The sequence below is a fragment of the Chroicocephalus ridibundus genome, chromosome 8, assembly GCF_963924245.1.
Source record: "Chroicocephalus ridibundus chromosome 8, bChrRid1.1, whole genome shotgun sequence".
Classification (NCBI taxonomy): Eukaryota; Metazoa; Chordata; class Aves; order Charadriiformes; family Laridae; genus Chroicocephalus; species Chroicocephalus ridibundus.
The window spans coordinates 11482606-11500730 of NC_086291.1; the positions used below are offsets into that span (position 1 = coordinate 11482606).

General features: G+C 55.3%; 2 protein-coding genes across 4 annotated transcripts in view; both read left to right on the forward strand.

The window, feature by feature from the left end:
* Nucleotides 1-1975: 1975 nt before the first annotated feature.
* LOC134520006 (E3 ubiquitin-protein ligase HECTD3-like) lies at nt 1976-12654 on the forward strand. 3 transcript variants are annotated; one of them, XM_063344880.1, is made up of 21 exons: nt 1976-3137; nt 3229-3389; nt 5045-5137; nt 5576-5711; nt 6044-6159; nt 6424-6537; nt 7613-7695; nt 7935-8100; nt 8629-8710; nt 8984-9166; nt 9262-9311; nt 9431-9495; nt 9768-9871; nt 10136-10255; nt 10384-10473; nt 10566-10772; nt 11043-11172; nt 11620-11694; nt 11965-12046; nt 12122-12193; nt 12370-12654. In XM_063344880.1, the coding sequence occupies exons 1-21, from the start codon at nt 2814-2816 to the stop codon at nt 12452-12454; spliced, it is 2538 nt and encodes an 845-aa protein (XP_063200950.1). In that variant the 5' UTR covers nt 1976-2813; the 3' UTR covers nt 12455-12654. The 3 variants fall into 3 exon arrangements, with proteins under 3 accessions (XP_063200950.1, XP_063200951.1, XP_063200952.1); XM_063344881.1 differs by lacking the exon at nt 12122-12193; XM_063344882.1 differs by lacking the exon at nt 3229-3389 and having other exon boundaries at nt 2636-2655.
* Nucleotides 12655-13283: 629 nt separating this feature from the next.
* Nucleotides 13284-18125, forward strand: part of EIF2B3 (eukaryotic translation initiation factor 2B subunit gamma) — a 103011-nt gene continuing 98169 nt past the window's right edge. The window contains exons 1-3 of the mRNA XM_063344728.1: nt 13284-13399; nt 13626-13775; nt 16424-16563. Of these exons, the coding sequence (XP_063200798.1) occupies nt 13324-13399; nt 13626-13775; nt 16424-16563 (366 nt within the window). The 5' untranslated portion in view covers nt 13284-13323. The remainder of the gene's footprint in view (nt 13400-13625; nt 13776-16423; nt 16564-18125) is intronic.

An 18125-nucleotide genomic window follows, 5' to 3' on the forward strand; every position in this document is an offset into this window, starting at 1 on the left:
GAGGTAATTATGGAGGTCACCAGAGTTGCTCAGATTTCTCACTGAGATATGAGATGCTTGGAGAGCTCTATTCCCTCTCATTATCCATGTCCACAGTCCCAGCCCTTCGTGATGAGGGGAGAGCTGCCACGCAAGGCGATGCTGAGAGCAGAGCCTGGCTGAAGCAGTGGGATGCTTCCCTGAAAGCATCGTGGCATCTCCATCCTTGGAGATGCCCAAGACTTGTCTTACAGCCCTGGGCAACCTGATCTAACTTCCAGTGTTGCCCTGCTGGCTGTGGGTCTAGGTCCTCCCTAACCTGAAGCACCTAATAACTGTGGAGCTCCCAACTCTAGCTTTTCCCACGTTTCTCTACTGTTCCTTACAGCAAGGTCATTTAGCTCCTGACCTCTCACACCCTTGGGTTTATTTCCTGCCACTGTGAAAAGAGTGCTGCCCGAGGGCTTGCTGGGGCTCTGGTGTGAGTACTGGAGCTCTGGGGAAAGGATCTAGCTGATGATGGGGATTTCTATTTAAATAAGTAGAGAACTCTGGCCCTAGCAGAAAGGTTGCAGTTGGGAGTTCATCCAGGATGGTCTGGCTTTAACCCCTACAAGCATATTGAGAAAAAACATTGGTTTACCATATTGGTTTACCGTCGTTTTACTGTCCGTTTTGCGTTATGGCTATATACATGTTGGAGAATGGCAGCAGCTGCTGCTGTAGAGACCTGTGAAAGAGGACTGGGGTGCAGAGATCTGGGAAAGCCCTTCCATTTGCAGGAAGAACCCATTGCTGCAGCAAGGTCTCAGCTGAGGTCATTTAGCGCATGGTCAGAAGGTCTGGACAAAAGTGGCTGCTGAGCAAAGATGTCAAGATAACCCACATATCATGCTGTTCAGTTTGCCCTGCAGAGGTGAGCTGGGAAGGAGCTGCTGGTAACATGCCTGCATCTCCTCAGCATGGTCCTCTGTCTCCTCTGTGGTGTTTTAAAGCCAATAGCAAACTGAATTTCTGCTGTGACAGCCTGGCAAATTGTGGAAAAGGTCGGCCTGGCTCAGCTCTGGACAATCTCAGGGGCCCGAAGTAGGTGTTATTTCAGTGCTGGGTCATGTTCCTTCTCCAAAGCTGCAGGTTGGAGCTGTCTCCTACCATGTTTGACAAGACACAAGTCAAGTGCCCCTGCCCCAGACTCCTGCTGTGCATCCCCACCCCCTCACCCAATCTTGTTGGTCGAGATTGATTTTATTATTATTATTTATTATTATTATTTGGGGGGGGCAATGCTATCCTGAGGAAGGTGCTGGTGCCCCTATGCTGCTGAGAAGAGGAGGCGTCTGTGTGGGCCAGAGCTGCAGGGTGGGTAGGAACAAGCTCGGGGAGGGACTGATGCCGTGACACCTCCATGTAATCTCTCTCTCTCCTGACTTCAGCTCGATGAATTGTCATAGCTTCAGGTGATTAATAATGCACGTATAGTCTCGCTGTTCTTGTTATTCCACTAACACCCCGGAGTATAACAACCTATACATAGTTTGACAGGATCTGTCTGTCCCTACCTCATGTAGGATCTCGAATAAAGTGAACAAACCATCTACACCTGGCCTTCCTGATGCTTTGTTCTGGCTGGGGCTTCTGCATCCTTCTGTTGGGTTAAAGAGTGATGGAGACTGGTGTTGTGAGAGGCAACTGGAGGTGAAGCAGAAATTGGCCCCGTGACACCCTTTGCACACAAAGCGGTGTCATGGAGGTGGCTCAGAGTATTTGCTGGCTCAACCCTTTGCAGCAGCTCTGCAACCAGTTTTATAGGGTGACATGGCTGTGGAGGGAGGGCACGGGACCCTCCTGCCTGCAGTGGCAAGGCAGAAGTTTGCATTTCTCTTGCATCGTGGTTCAGGGCACTTTGCTTCTGCTGAGCCTGGTGCCCATCGCTGCGCCGAGGCACAATCATTTCTGTTCAATAGATAATGCCACAGGGGTGACAGCTGTCACCTCTGTGCACCGTGCCTTTGCAGGCGGGGATGGAGCTGGACTCTGACCTGCCAGGAGAGCAGCCAGGCTCTGGAGGGGTGCGGGGACCTTTGAGCTCTGCCAGCCTGGTTATCTCTTGATCCCTAAATGCAGCTCTTTGTGCCCAGCCTGGAGAAAGTGAGAAAGTGTGGGGTGGAGCTTAGTTGTTCTCTGCCACCACCTTGCCGTGGTATGTGACAGGCAGACATGACATGGGGTGACATGCTGCCAGCATTCTGGGGTGGTTGGGTGTTGCTGGGTGTCACAGCCTTTCTCCTGCTGCTGGGATAAAGCTGCTCCTGGGGAGGGAATCCCATCATCCTCCCCAGCAGGTGCTCAGAACCTCACTACCCACTGCAAGCCTGCCTGGGGCAGGGATATGTCCCCCAGCCAGCCAGGAGCTGGTTGTCCACATAGCAGGATGACCGCTCCTCTCTTTTCCCTATCCGTGATGGAGACGTAGCCCTGTGCCCTGAACCCTGTAGCCTGACAAGCAGAGCCCCCCCGGATGCAGGCGGTGACAGCAGCATTGGAAGCCAGGAGGGAGCAGAGTCCTAAGCCACAGGGCGAGGGGATGCAGGATGACCCATCATCCCGCTGGAGTGAAGAAGGGCTGGGCTGTGCCCGGGGGGCGGGATATTCGGGGCGGAGGCGACAGCCGGGCAGGTAGGGCGTCCCCGGAGGGCTGGGTCGGGCGCGGCCGGAGGCGGGCGCGGTGACACCGGCACCGCGGGCACCGGCGGGGGCAGAGCACCGGGGACAGCCCGGGGCGCAGCGGGAGCGGCACCTTCGGGGGCGGCGCGGTGCCCCGCAGCCGGTACGCGATGCGTGCGGGCGGGGAAGCCCCGCACCAGGTGCTGGGCCGGCTGCGGTTCCTGCTGCAGTGCAGCGAGTGCTTCCGCCGGGCCCGGGCGCTGCCCGCCGCCCTCTGCTACGTGCCGCGGGAGGTGCAGTACAAGATCTGCAAGGACCCCGCCGCCGCCGCCGCCGCCGCCCGCAGCCTGCTCAGCGTGTGGGACAGCCCGGGGCCGGCGCGGGGCGGCAAGCGGGCGGCGAGGGCCACCATCGAGGTGCGGAAGGGCGGCTGCCTCCGCGCCACCGGCGAGGAGTACTGCAACGGCGCCGGGCTCTGGGTCAAGCTCAGCAAGGTAACGGCGGGACGCGCCCCGTCGAGCAGGCGGGAACAGGCCCGGGGAGCCCGGGTCCCGACGGCGGTGACAAGGCGGGATGCGCTTTCAGGAGCAGCTGGAGGAGTACACGGGCAACCATGACCTGGCTGAGGGCTGGCTCCTGGCGCAGAGGTTTGGAGAGGGAGGAGATAAGTTGGTGCGGGTTGAGTCCGTGGAGAAGATCCAGTGGCAGCACCAAACGCTCGGGGTGGATTATAAACCCGCGGTCAGGTACGGCCCCAGCCTGCTGCAGCCCGGGTAGGGACCGGGCTGTGGATGCTGGAGACACGCGTGGCTGGTTGTTGCGTGAAACGGGGCCAAGCGGTTTTGGCAGAAGATAAACCCCCTTGCGTTCTAACACTCCTCACCGAGGTGGGAGGCTAGGTGCGGCTAGGTTTAAATTCTGAGTGATGCCCAATTCAGCACTATCAGTCCAATCGCGTTTAATATGTATTAAACTATTACGATTTGGATACACTAATAGTGGACTGCACCTTCAGTCTAGTCGTGCTCCTGAACTAGCACGGCCTCTCTCAAGTTTTGGTCGCGTTCAGTGAGAAAGCGAAACGGCTAGCTACTGAAACAGTGCAGTTTATTTAAACAACAGATATACAGGTTCTTTAGGATTGCCGGTGATAAATACACTGTCTGCAAAGCACGTGCAAATAAAGATATTGCTAAGTATACAAACGCGCGACAAAATTATAAACGATACAGCCTGGCTATAAATGTAGGGTAGAGATTCTCTAGAGAAATTTCTAAGTCCCCGAGAAAGCGCTCGGTGTAATCGAAGTCTTACCCAAAGGCGTCTCTATGGGGGGGAAGAGAGGCTCAGCCCGTCGACTGATCCCGGAAATCAGCGGTGGAATTCTTCGCGATGGTGTCTTCCCCGACATCCCCTCTTTCTTGGGCTATTTTATATTATTTTTTTATCTTCAAAGTGGAGTTTGAGTGACTTTAGTCATACGTACTTTTATTATGATTAATGTATTCAAGGACGAGTGTTCACACCTCGGGGGCGGATAGCCTCCGGGATGGAGGTGTGTTTTGGTACATTGTGGTGAGCAAAGTTCGCACAAAGGACAGCATTTCATCAACATTTGATGAAATGTTGGCTCGGGTAGCGTGTAGGCCGCTTATCAGTTCCGTAGTACCATCTCGTCCCCATATCTGCTATTCGTCACAAGGGAAGGCCACGGAACAAGCGTGTTCCGTTCCATCCCTCGTGTAGTTTCGCAAACAACCTTGTACAGGGAATCACAGATGTTGCATTCTTCGTGTGCTAGCTGCGGCTGTATTCTACCTCAGAAGCCTCTTGATTTTATGACTTTCCTTAATGTGTGAACAATGCTGTATTTTTGTATTCTTGGCCAATTTAGTAATTATTCCACACTGGTACCCACAGAAGGTGTGACCCAACCATCCCAAATCCCACCGGAAACTAACACAGCCCCCCTCACTCCCTCCAGGCAGGTGGGACACATCCCTGCCGAGCCACCTGCGGGCAGGAGGGTGCCCCCTCGTAGGCTGATCCTGTTTGCTTGTGACAGCACCTACGCAGGATAAAGATGATGCCAGGGGGTTTCTGAGACATTTGGGTTTCGGCTGTGTGGTGGCACGAAGGTAATGGGGAGATGAGAGAGCTTGCACTTGATTTTCGTGACGGAAGGCCATGTGCAGGGCTGGATTCCCCTGCTCTGCCCAAGCCTGCACCTGGGTGCAGGGACACTCTCAATCCTCCCACAGCTGTTCCTGCAGCCCCTGGGTGCCGTCCCTGGTCTCCTACTGCTGCTGCCTCTACTCCAGGCTCCGGCAGTAACACCTGGGCATGCTAAGCACTGACCCATTTTTTCCCTTGTTTGACGCCTCTACCGGTGCTGCTCCAGCTGGGAACAAGTGGTGGACCTGACGTACTCCATGCGCCTGGGAGAGAAGCCGATACTCACAGAGCAGGATGAGACCGCTGTGCAGAAGTTTCGGTACAAGTGCATCTCCTAGAGCGGTACTGTAGCACCCTGAGGGGTGGCCAGTCGGGGCTCTGACATGCCTGTGGTGCCAGGACTGGTGCAGGGTCAGGATTGGGGTGGATGGGTGCCATGAGGTGCCTTTTATATTGATAACCATTTGATGCTGCTCAAGCAAAGATGGCCTTTGCTCTGTGGAGCATGAGAGCAACTGTGTGGTGCTGTTGCCACTGGGCTGGGGTGGCCATAAATGGCCAGCATGGTGGTGGTGAGGTACAGCTGTGCCATCTGCCTGCGGCCAGGACAGCTGCCTGGCGCCATCCTGATGTGGCGCCCATGAGATGCTGCTTGGCATCTCCTCCAATCCAAGCTGGGGCACCTGCACAGTACTGGTGGGCAGGTTTGGGGTGCAGCCTGGTCTCCCCATCCCGTTAACACAGAGCTTCCCTGCAGGTCTGTGCCCCCTGGATGGAGCTACGACCACGACATGGAGCTGGGGCGCTTCCTGTACGATCACAAGAAGAGGGAGCTGCAGCGCGAGGACTGCACCAAGGAGCACCTCAGCAGCATCGAGGTCTCCTCGCAGGTGGTACGTAGTGGGGTTCCTCCGTGGCTTAAAGGGAGGACCAGCTGGCGGTGGCTGTCCCCTCCATGAGAGGCAGGGGTGGTTGTGGGGTCTAGCAAAACTGCGAGGAGTTGGGCATCTGGAGCAAAACTCCATTGTGTCTCTGGGGCACTGTGAGGGGTCCGTCACCATGCCCAGCTTGCTCTGTGTGGGACCCACCACCCACCCGCAGCCCAGCGAATTGAGGGGCTGGCCTGGTCCTGACCTCTTGTGGCCCCACAGAACCTGTCCTGGGGGTGGCCATGGTGTGCCCAAGGATGCTCAGCTCCCTCCCTCTGCTCACTGCGCTCTTGCAGGAGGACTGTGGCGCGGCCCATCTGATCGACAACCAGACATACACCTCCTGGGAGAGCAACGGGCCCCCGGGGCAGCACTGGGTGCGGCTCAACATGAAGAAAGGCACCATTGTCGAGTGAGTCCTGGGGGTGTCCCCTCCTGCCGGTAGCTGTGCCAGGGATGTGCAGGGTGCAGGGCAAAGCACCATCTTCCTTGTGAAAGCAGCTTTCCCCAGGCTGTAGTCAGGGGCTCGGGGTTAAGGTGGGGGTTAGCTACTTCCAGATGCACCCCAGGAGGACATAGCCTTGCCCCCAGTCCTGGGACATCTCTAGGGGCATCTCCATGCCCAGGCAGCTCGCGAGGGGAGGACATCGCTGCCCATTGCTCTTCTTGTCCCCAGGAGGCTGTGGCTGATGCTGGATGGGCAGGCCAGCTCTTACATACCCAGGCGAGTGGCTGTGTACGGTGGGGCACCGAACAGGCTGCAGCACCTGAGAACCGTCCTTATTAATGAGTGAGTAATGAGCAAAGAGCAGCCTGGGTCCAGCTTGGGCTAAACACACAAGGTGTCTCTGCATCCTAAGCAGATGCTAAGGAAAGGGCTGAGGTCAGTCCTGAGTGACCTGGCGGTGACGGTGGCTCTCTGCAGGTTTCTGGTTAGAGGTTATGTCTGTCCCTACAAGCATGGTGGCCCCCCTGCCTCCACGTGCCAGCCGAGCATCTTCATCTCTACTCCTGCTCCTCATCTGTCCTGCGGCAGCTGGCCTGCTGTGTGCTTCCTCCTGCCTGGTGACTTTGTGGGGTCTTCCTCCTCCTCCTCCTCCTCCTCGCCTCTAGGAGCACGTGTGTCTGCCGTCTCCTTTCTGAGCATCTCTGCTGTGCTGTAGCTGAGAAGTCCTGGGGTGCTTCACCTCTCCCTCTTCGCTCTGGCTCTGCAGCACCTTCTCAAGGCAGGCAGGCGTTTACACAGGAGTGCGAAGATCTCCGCCTTCCCCAAAACTTGCCTCTTTGCCTTTTTTTTGGCTGAGCAGTGAGATTTGACTTTGAAGAAGCCTTGCAAGACCACTGAGGTCTCTCCGAGTGGCAGGAGCCAGCTCCTCGCTAGATCTGGGCAGTCGCAGTGGTTTTTCCCCACACACCCTTAAGTCTTTGATGGGACCTTACCAAAGGCTTTGGAAACACAAGCAAATCACTTACCAAATTGCTCATCTCCACAAATCCCTGTTTCCTTCAAAACACATCACCCTCGCATGACCGGTTCGGCTCAAAGGGTGGTTGTACTGATGCAAGATGTGCCTGGACTCCCTGGGAACACTGACGTGCTCTTGGCCATCTCACCTTTCTGTTCTGCTTTGAATTTATGCCCTTTCCGGGCTCTTCTCTGGACGTGGCTTCCACCTTCTTCGGGACATCTCTGTGCCTCTGACAGCCTCTCCTCTCTGCTCGGTCCCCTCCTGCCACAGCCCCAGTGAGGCGGGGGGGCTGTCACCATGGGTAGTGGTGCATCCTCAGCTGGGGAGCCGGAGTGGCCCACACCTCACTAGCCACCTTGTTGATGGCTCTGCCATCTCCCTCCGTGCTGTGTGCAGGAACAGCTTCCAGGATGTCTGCATCCTCCGTGACATGAAGACCCACCTGCCGGTGCTGGAGATCCGCATCCTGGAGTGCCGGGGTGAGCCTGCGCTGCTGGACTGGGGCTGCCAGCCCTAAACCTATAGCCAGTCCCGGCATCTGCGGCTCTTCCTGCCGCACCAGCTGCTTTCTGGGGTCTGTTGGAGGAAAAGCTGGGGAATGAGCTTCATTTGGGATGCCGCAGGCACTGGGGGCTCCTTGCCCCCCATTGCGACATCCTAGCCATGCCGGCCGCACAGCTGCAGCCACGCATGCAGCATCGCTGTCCTTTCTTGGCAGACCAAGGGTACAACGTCCGCCTGCGAGGGATTAAGATCAGGTCCTTCTGGGAGTGGGACCTCATCCTCAACGCTGACATGTTCCAGCCAGCCCGGCTGGTGCGCTACCCTCTCCTGGAAGGGGTGGATGCCGATGTGCTGTACCGGCGGGCCGTGCTCATCCAGAGGTATGGCGTGGGGATGGCATTGTCCCCACGGTGAGCCCAGGCCCTGAGAAGGACCATGCGCTGGCCTCTAGCAGGGGATTGCGTATGTCTTGCTTAAAGTCTGCCAGCTCCTTCCCCATGTGTGTCAGGGGCTTCGGCTTGCTGCTCCCCATCCGAACACGGCTGCTTCCAGTGCCTGGGGAGCACAGCGCCGGCATGGGGTGAGGGCGACCTGCAATGTGGAGTCCCCCGCCCCGCTGCCTGCAGGGCAGCCCCAGGCGGGCATCAACACTGGCCCCACAGAGACACCCAATTCAGCTACAGTGCTGCGGCGTAGGCTGCGCTGCCCTTGTTTGCAGCTTTTTCTTGGAGGGAACAAAATCCATGGGTGCCTCCATGGGCTGGAGGAGACCCATGTGCAGGGAGCACAGTGCCCAGGCTCAGCACGTGCCTGGGGCTGTCTGTGGTGAAACACCACCGCAGGTGTATCGGGCTCTACGTGTCCACCAACCCCCTCGCATCCTTACACTGCTTCTCTCTCGTCTCCAGGTTCGTCCAGCTCCTGGACAGTGTCCTGCATTACCTGATCCCCCTCCCTGAGGACAGCATCGGCACCTTCGATGCACTCAGGGTGAGTGTTTGCTGGCTCCCCTGGGATGGTGCCGGTAGCAACATCTCATCATGGGCTTGGCTGGTTTCTCTGGGAGCTGTGGCATGTCCCCCTCAATCTGATGGGGACAGACCAGCCCTGGGCTCATGCTGAGAGCTGCCGTGCTGGGCATTGCCAGAGGGATGGAGGAGCTGAGCATCCCCTGTGACACCGGGAGCTGTGCTTGGGGAAGGAAAAACTGGGCACGCGGTGGCAGGATCAAGCCTCTAACCATCCCTGCTCGTCCCTTGCTAGAGCATGAAGCCGTTCCTGCTGCTGTCCAAGCAGAGCGCAGCCCTCATCACCCACTGTCTCCGGTCCTCGGAGACCACCCCCCCTCACACCCTGCCAAAGCTGTACATCAACCGGCACCTGGCCTGGGAGCACCGTGCTAACCCCGCGCTGGACCCCAGCTGCAGGAACGCCGTCTTCACCCAGGTATGGCCACGCCATGCCCCGCGCCGGGTACCTGCCAGTTCAGCATGGCTTGTCCCCGCTGCATCTCATCCCCTTTCCGCTCTGCTTCTCTCCAGCTGTACGAAAGCCTCAGATCTTCCAAGAGCAATCAGCCCCTGGACTACAGGTAGGTCTTCATGTCACATTTGCGGGGTGTCACATCCCCGGAGAGGGGTGTGGTGGGATGCCAGGTGCTGCTGGCTCTCTCGGAGGAGGGATGCGCATAGGGCTGTTGCTTCCATGCAGGTGGCCCCTGAGCTACAGCCAGTGGTGGGAGTGTGAGTTCATCACCGAGGGCATCGTCGACAACGGTGAGAGCTCTCCCCTCCCTCCTTGGGGCTCTCCCCTGGGCTTTCTCGTGCTGGGGGGCAGCTCGGTGCATCACCCGCTGCAGCGGGGTGCCCACGCTGTCCCGGATGCTCTGTGGGAGACAGCCCCGCTCTACACACAATGGGATGGTCCCTGCATCTCCCCTAAGCCCCCACCACTGCCCCAGGGAGAGGGGGTGGCTTGGCCAGATCCTGTGGCTCAGCATCTGGCCCCAGGCATGTCAGGTGTTAATCAGCCTCTGCCCCCATTGCAGGCGGTGGTTTTCGGGACAGCCTGTTGGACGTGTCGGAGGAGCTGTGTCCCAGTTCAGGCGATGTCCCTGTGCCTCTGCCCTTCTTCGTGCGCACCTCCAACCAGGTTTGGCACCCTGCTGTCCACCTGTCCTGGCCCTGACGGGGCATCTAGCAGAGTCTGGGGCCTTTTGGGGCGTTAGTCACATCTTAATGCTTGCAGGGCTATTGGCCAGGGAGGCTGCGCTTGTATCTGGGTGGCGGAGATCTCCTGGAGGGGTGTAAAGGGCAGGAGAGGCTGGTGGAAGGGTGATGGAGAGGGAGGCTGCAGGGAGGGACACACTGGGCTGGTCACATCAGTGTCCGTGGCTCCTAAGTCTCTCTCCCGCAGGGTAACAGCAGCAGTGATGCCAGGGACATGTACGTCCCCAACCCCTCCTGCAAGGACTTCCCCAAGTACGAGTGGATCGGGCAGCTGATGGGAGCAGCCCTGAGGAGCAAGGAGTTTCTGGTGAGCACAGCAGAGCCTCCCTGGCCATCAGGGGGGCTTGGTGGGGGCCACAATGTCTTGGGGTGAGGCGCTGCCCTAGGGTGAAAGAGGGACGTGGGATGGATGTGTGTCTCCACTCCCTTTGGCAGATCCTGTCCCTGCCGGCGCTGGTGTGGAAGCAGCTGGCAGGGGAGGAGGTCAGCTGGAGCAAGGACTTCGCCACCGTGGACTCGGAGCTGGTAAGAAGGGCTGGAGGTCAGCAGGGTTGTGCTGTGCACTCCCGTGGCTGCTCCAGCTCCGCCGTGATGGCTCTCACCCGTTGGGGTTGCAGGTGAAGCTGCTGGAGCTGCTGGAGGGGGTGGATAGGGAAGCCTTCGAGTTCATGTTTGGCAGAGAGCTGACCTACACGACGGTGCTCAGTGACCAGCGCATGGTGGAGCTGATCCCCAAGGGCAGCGGCACCGTGGTGCGCTACGAGGACCGCAAAGAGTTCATCCGGCTGGTGCAGAGGGCTCGGATGGAGGAGAGCAAGGAGCAGGTAACACCATCCCCCAGGGCCAGCATGGCTGCAAGGAGACCCTGCTTCTGTGGCAAGCCTTCTCGGTACCTGTGGGGTTGGTGTCTGCGAAAATGTGTCCCCAAACCCACTCTAGCTGGGCAGTTCCTCTGTGCATCCTGCGCCCAGGATGTCCATGAGCCCTGGGGACCCCCTTTGGGGTCCTGCAGTCCCTCTCCCCAGTGCCCTGACTGACTGCCCTGGGCTCAGACCCATCATGGTGACATGAGACCCTTCCTGTGTCCCCTCCAGATCGCGGCCATGCGTGCTGGGCTGCTCCGTGTGGTGCCCCAGCCTGTGCTGGACCTGCTCACCTGGCAGCAGCTGGAGAAGGTGGTCTGTGGGGACCCCGAGATCACGGTGGCCGAACTGCGGAAGTTCAGTAAGTGCCAGGGCCAGCCCAAAGCTGCTCCCATCCCCCGGCATGGACAGGGGCCCCCCCTCAAAAATGCTCGTCCTGAGCATGCATCCTGCCCCATGCTGAGTCTGTGGTTGTGGTGTGCCTGGGAGCCTGGGGGAGGACGAGCCGGAGGGGCCCTGGATAAGGATGCTTCAAGTTTAGCTGCAAACCCCACCAGTCTCCACTCTGGTCCCTCGGGTGAAGGCAAATGGCCACCCTGCAAACTGGGACCCTTGTTTCTCCACCCACCTTTGTGCAGGGTGCCGGCCCCTCTCAGGATGCTGGGGGCTTGCAGGGGCTCACCGGGAACAGTCTCCTCCTCTCCTGCCTCCACTCTGGGCTCTCACAGAAGGGCAGGATGGACATGTCCCATGTTAATTTGCTTTGCTGGGTGTTTCTAACAAAGCTGTTGCCTATTCTTTGTCACAGTCACATTCGAGGACTTTTCTTCCAATGACAGCCGTGTCCAGAACTTCTTGGAGGCGCTCAACAACTTCACCAGCGGTGAGCAACCCCAAGCCTTCCCCCACTCTTCATGTGCAGGGGGGTGGGCTGGGGGATGGGGTACCCACTGCCCTGTGCCCCAGGGATGCTCACTAGGCGCTTCCCTGGGAGTTGGCTGGGTTTGTACCGCCTGGCCCTTCCTGGGATGCTGAGAGCATCCCTTAACTTTGCCCCGTGCTCCTGGGATGCTTCTGCAAGGGCAGACCCTGCCATAACAGCAGCGACTGGGATGGTCCCGTCCCTGTCCCTGAGCCCTGTCCTTCCCCACAGAGGATCTCAGCCGCTTCCTCAAGTTTGTCACTGGCCGGAGCCGCCTCCCGGTTCAGATCACCGTCTACCCGGAAAGGGAAAAGTGAGTCCACCCTGCCCGGGCTGGGGTCCCTGCACCATGCCAGGGTCCCTGGGTCTGACTCTCCTTTCTCCCAAGCTTGGACGTGTTGGACCTGATGCCACAGGCCTCCACGTGCTCCGGCACCTTCTTCTTGCCCAACTATTCCTCGTGAGTCAAGCTGGGGACAGGGGATGGGGACGTTCCCCCCTCCCTGGGGCTGGCATGGGGGTGTCCTCCCAGGGTCCCCAGGTCCTGCCCCAAGGGACATTCAGGCGGGGGTGGAGAGGGAAGCACAGGGCTCTCGATGCCCGTCGTGACCTTGACCCAGCGTGTCCCCCTCCCAGGGCCAAGGCCTGCGAGGAGCTGCTGCGCTACGCAGTGTACAACTGCATGTCCATCGACACCGACAAGGAACCCTGGGATGAATGAAGCCCCCCCTCCCCAGGTGCCCCATGCTGTGGGAGCTGCCCCCCTCCCTCGGGACACCGGATTCAATAAAACTGCATGGCCAGATCCTGCCGTCCTGCCCCGGGTCCTGTCTCTGTCTGTGCTTCTCGAGGGATGGGACTGGAGGGTGCATGGCCAATGCTGCAACCTGGGGGGGCCACCATGGTGCTGTCTGCTGGGTGCCGCGCTGGCACGGGGCGCTGGGGGGTGGCGAGCGTGGCATGCATACGGGGCCTATGGCTCCTGTCCCCTCCCCGGACATGGTGTTGCGTGAGGAGCGCGACTGCACACTGTCCCCCGGCAATGCACCCTGAAAACTGCCCCCCCTGCAATGCACCCTGCAGACTGCCCCCTCTGCGCCCTGTCTGCAGCTCCCCAGGCCCCCTCTGCCTGCAGCACCCCCCCAGGCTGCAGCTCCCCAGCCCCCCTGTCCACAGAACCTCCCTGCCTGCAGCTCCCCAGATCCCCATGCCTGCAGCCCCCCCTGCCTGCAGCTCCCCAGATCCCCATGCCTGCAGACCCCCTGCCTGCAGCTCCCCAGATCCCTCTGCCTGCAGCTCCCCAGCCCCGCTGCCTGCAGCCGCCCCTGCCTGCAGCTCACCCCTGCCCGTAGTTCCCCCGCTCCCCCCGCCTGCAGACCCACCTCCGGCCGCCTGGGGGCGCTGTGCCGCCGAGCCCCTCCCGCGGCGATCCATGACTCGGTGCTCCGCAGCCCAAGATCCTTCCTTCGGCGTTCTTCTCACTGCCCTGGCCGGGAGGAGCCGATCGCAGCAAGGCGAAGAGAGGGGAATCGAGCCTATCGGTGCTCTACCGCCGTCGCTCGCGATCGAGCCGCTCGGCTCTCCGCGCGCATGCGCAGTGCGCGCCGGCGCCGCCATTGCTGTCCTGTCAGTGAGGCGGTGGGAGCCGGCGGCCGGTGGAGCGGAGGTAACGGCGAGGCGGGGGGAGGCCCGGCGCCTCCGCACGGGCTGTGAGGGGCTCAGGGGAGGCGGGGAGCCGACGCACGCCTCTGAGATGCGCTGGCGGCTAAAGTTGGGCGAGGCTAAACCGAACCGGTCTTAGCCCGGCCCGGCCTGCCTCTGCCTGGCCCGGCCCGGGCCTGCCCGGCTCTGCCGTGGTTGAGTGACATCCTGCCCCTGTGCTCTCTCTGTAGCAATGGAGTTCCAGGCCGTGGTGATGGCGGCGGGAGGCGGTTCCCGTATGACGGACCTGACATCCAGCATCCCGAAGCCGTTGCTCCCGGTGGGCAACCGGCCCCTGCTCTGGTACCCGCTGAACCTCCTGGAGCGCGCTGGCTTTGAAGGTGAGCCGCGACGGTGGCTTGGGTGCGGTGGAGACAACGTGCTTACCCTGGTCTCTTCAGGCATGTCATGGCCACTTCCACCACTCCTATTTATCACCCACCTTGTTCTAGTGTCTTTTTGTAGGTGCCCTGTTGATCAGGGTGGTTGCCTTAGCAGGAGGTTTCTTCTCTGCACTGGGGATGTGCTGTTGGCCCGTGTCACATCATTCCCTTAACTCTAGATTGCACCTCCTGTGCCTTCTCCCCGTTCCCCCTCTTCTCCCCTCACCAAGGCTTTTCCCATCTATATGCTTTTCCTAATTTTGGTGTCTTTTCCAGTGTTGTTAACTGGGAGTCTCACATTTCTTTCTCTGAATCGTTAATGAGAGTGGTGTGAGAAGTGTGTCAGCTCTCTTGGGATATCTATTGATTTGTTGTTTCAGTCTGGCCTGAAGTTCAGGGTTACTTGCTCTGTCTGAGACATTTAGTTCTTGTTGCAGCATGGAGCCAAGTGCTAGGTTTTGGACGAAACAGGGCAGGGGGAAGTGGCAGACTTGTAACGCCTGTGGGCCGTGTTTCATGGGTGGACTAAAACAGTGTTTAGTATATAGTGAGGTTCTTCAGTATTTTCTGGATTTAGGTTTTTGTTTACCTTTTGAATGGTGAACCAAATCTTTCTGTGGTGTTCTCCCTGCTGCTTATAAAACTTCTTCCTGATGCTTTTCGTGGCTTTGTTTTTTTGTGTTTGTATTTGTCCTTTACGTTTCTGCTTCTCTGTTCTTGCTTCTCCTGCGTGACTGCAATTATTTTATACTCTGTCCCGAGAACATGGCTTTTTTCCTGACTGCTTCTTTTCTCTGTGAAGATGTAAAGGTCAGCTTGTGGTTAGCCATGTCAGCTTCTTACTGTTTCAGTGTGAAAGAGCAAAACAAAGCTCAAACTTGAGACTTTGCCTTTCTTTTGCTTCATTAAGAAATCTTTTAAGAACTTTTTTTCCCTTGGAATTGTTTTTTGCCTGTTTGTTGAAGTCTGCTGTCTGAATGTCTGCATTCTTTGGCTGTTCTCCTGTCTCTTTTTTTACTAGGATCGTACTTTTATCCTGTGATGTGGATACATGGGTAGCTAAAAGCTTCTCTGTATCCAGTCTTGTGCTTTGTGTGGCGCTTTGTAACTATTTAGAAACAACCTTTTCCACCTGATGCTTTTGACCACTAGTAGGTGGTGTTACGGTCAAATCTTTCTCCGTTCTCACACATAGCTCTTCAGCTCATCTATCCCTTATGAAAATTTGGACATGTGGGGTTGTATATGCAGCTTCAGTAAGCAAGCTGCCACCTTCCTGCTCCTGTCTTGCTTCTGTCCCCTGACTAAGCTGTATATTTCTGCGTTAATACTCCAGTGGCATGAATTCTCTCCCTGGATCATAGTTCTAAGTATTATAGGAGTTTTTATTTCCTCATACTTGCTTATGTTAGTAAGTAGGTGTCCCACAGTCTGATTCACTGCATCCCTTCTGTCCCAGTTGCCAGTGCTTCATCTCTGCTAATAACTATTAGGAGGCCTTTGTTCAGCTCCCTAGGCTTATGCTTCTCCATCAGTAACTTCTTTCCCCAATTCAAGGTGTGCTTTCAGTTCCTTTCTATTGTTTCTTCAGCCTGTTTTGAATCCAAGTTGCCATCTAGTATGGGAGTGGGAGGGAAGCCCTCCTGTATCTCTGGTACCAAACTGCCACACGATTCTCATTTAGAGTTCCTTCCTCTTTTCTGTTAATAGATTCAGGATGAGTTCAGTTTTGATTGACACAGATTTATTCTTAGCATGTTTTCATCTTACCACAGGAGCTTCCTAGGCTGAGGGCTGTAATATTTCCCGTACTTATCTGTTAAAATTGCGTGTGGAGTACAATGTTACAGTGTTGGTTTCTTTTTTACGGGGTGAGATATTTTAATTTGAGGGTTTGACTCTTGCTTTTCCTTCCAGTTCTTGTGTCCAGGGCAAAAGGTTTCTTGCTGTTTTGTTTTCTCAGTCTTGTCTTTGCAGAGCTTCTGTTCTTCCAAAGTCTTCACTTTGGAAAATATGCTTTCATGCCACTGTTGATATCCTTCAAATATTTACCTTTTGCATTTACCTTTTATCTTTTGTAGATGGAATGAGTTTGTTGCTCATATATTACTCCACTCCCTTGCCAAGCTGATGCTGAGAAATTGTTTAACAGTTGCATTGTAATACTGTGGTTGGTGGTGCTGTCCACAGAGGATTATACAGGATCAGGGTGGGCAAAAGACAAAGCTTTAAAGTGTCATTGACATTAATGCAGGGTCTCATTGGTCTGTTTGAGGACATATGGTTTGAGGTTGCTCCTTAAGGTAGAATATACTTCTGTTCTGCCTTGCTGACTCATGCCACCTACATGCCATGTGTCTCTTTCAATAACAACCCTCCATCCACACAAAGAAGAGGAGGTTATTTTTATATTCAGTAGGAGTTTCTCTTTTGCCAAAGTTACTGTTGCCAAAAGAGCTTGGTTTATTGTAGAACCAAGTCATGTTACTCAAGCCTTTTGAAAGTTCCATCAGGCTTTGTAAATAAAAAGTGAGTGTATTGTATTTGTGATTAATATATTTTGGAGGTTTTTTTTCTTGATTTCATCCCACTTTTCTCTGTCCTAGAGGTCATTGTGATTACAAGGAAGGAAATCCAAAAGATGTTAAACTTGGACACAAAAATGAAGCTGGATTTTGTGTGCATCAGTGACAACATGGACATGGGTACAGCAGATTCACTCAGGCATATTCACCAGAAAATTAAGGTATTACTGTCTTTTATTGAACTTGACTGTGAGACATTTGTTTATAATATTTTATTTTTTTTCATTGTGCTTTAAGAGCTGTCCATGTAATGATATTGTGGGTAAGTGAATTTCCTGATTCTCAGAATAGCTGAATTTTGTAAAGGTTACCTCATGGCAGAACTCAAATGACCAGAACTGACAGCTAGGAAGGCTGGAGCAAATCCAGTCTGGGCACTAGCTGCTTCTTAGTCAGTGTTAGCTTTCTGACAGGTTGGTTAGAAGGTTGTATTTCTTCATACAATTTTTGATATGATGTGTGATAGCTGTTGTCCAGTTAGTGCTTGGGGAAGTAGTTCTGAACAAACATTCTCTGTTGTCTTAGTTTAGGCAATACGCTGATACGTAAGGAAGCTTCTGTTCAGTTCTTGGCCCTGCCACAGGCTTGCGTGTGCCATTAGGCAAGTGACTTGCTCTGTGCTTCTTTTTTCTGCTTTTCCTGTGCTTTTGCCGGCTTGGTCATATGGTAAGCTCTTCAGTAAACAGTGCCCAAATGTGATGAAGGGCTGCTGTTCTAATAAAAACACCAGTTTATAGAACTTTAATTTCCAGCTGCACAATTAAAACACTCCCATGTGAGGCAGAAATGCTGCTCAGAGCTCTTACCGCAATCTGGGATGGAATTTTGGTTTTGTCATTGTCATACACTTAATCTTTCTGATTTGTTCCCTGTCTGTTTAGGCCATCTTAGCCAAATTGGCTGTTTAAATAAAGGTTGCAACAGAATATCAATGGACTGTTTAAGTCCTGAGGTGTCTTTTTGTCTTCAGGCTCTTTTTTGAAGGTAATACATTGCAATATAACAGGCTGCGTCCTCTCAAGAGAAGGACTCCAGCTGAGACAAAATGAAGCTTTCCAGGCAAATGTGAGCATCCAAGTGGTACAATGAGAAAGATTCGGCAAGGGATTAATGCACAGACTAGAATAATTTAGAGGGCAAAGAGAAGATATAAAGAGGAAAAGGAAAATTAACAAAGTAAGTTTAATTTAAATGAATGTTTCTGGCATGTGGAGAATCATGTAACTCAGTTTGGCAGTATTTTTTAAATATGTGCATGCAGTAAGGAAGTATCTTCCCTCTTCAAATTGTGGCCCCGGCCTTACAGTTTTATTGCCTGATCAGAGTGATCAGTCCAGCTGTCCAGGAGCCCCTCTTTTTGGTAATCCGGGCAAGTTTGCTTAGGGGGAGGCCTGGGGGACAACAACAAAGCATGTGTGCATTAGAAAATAGACTGTGTCTTCAGAGGCGTCAGTGTTGATCTTCTGTTTATCTTTCAGAAAAAAGGCTTAGAGAAGATGTGAGGTAGTATTGAAAAACACACAGCTTTTCTTCAGTCAACTGCTGTGTATGAAGGGCTGCAGTTGCTTCTGCCCTTTTTATTCCACGTCTTGCTTGTCTGGCCAGAGAGGGACAAAGTGGTCTCTTATTTGAAATAGCCTATACTAAGTTCTTGAGCAGATTGCTGCACTGTGTATTTTGGAGTCATTCCTCTAGTAAACGCATACCACTGGTACACGTCTTA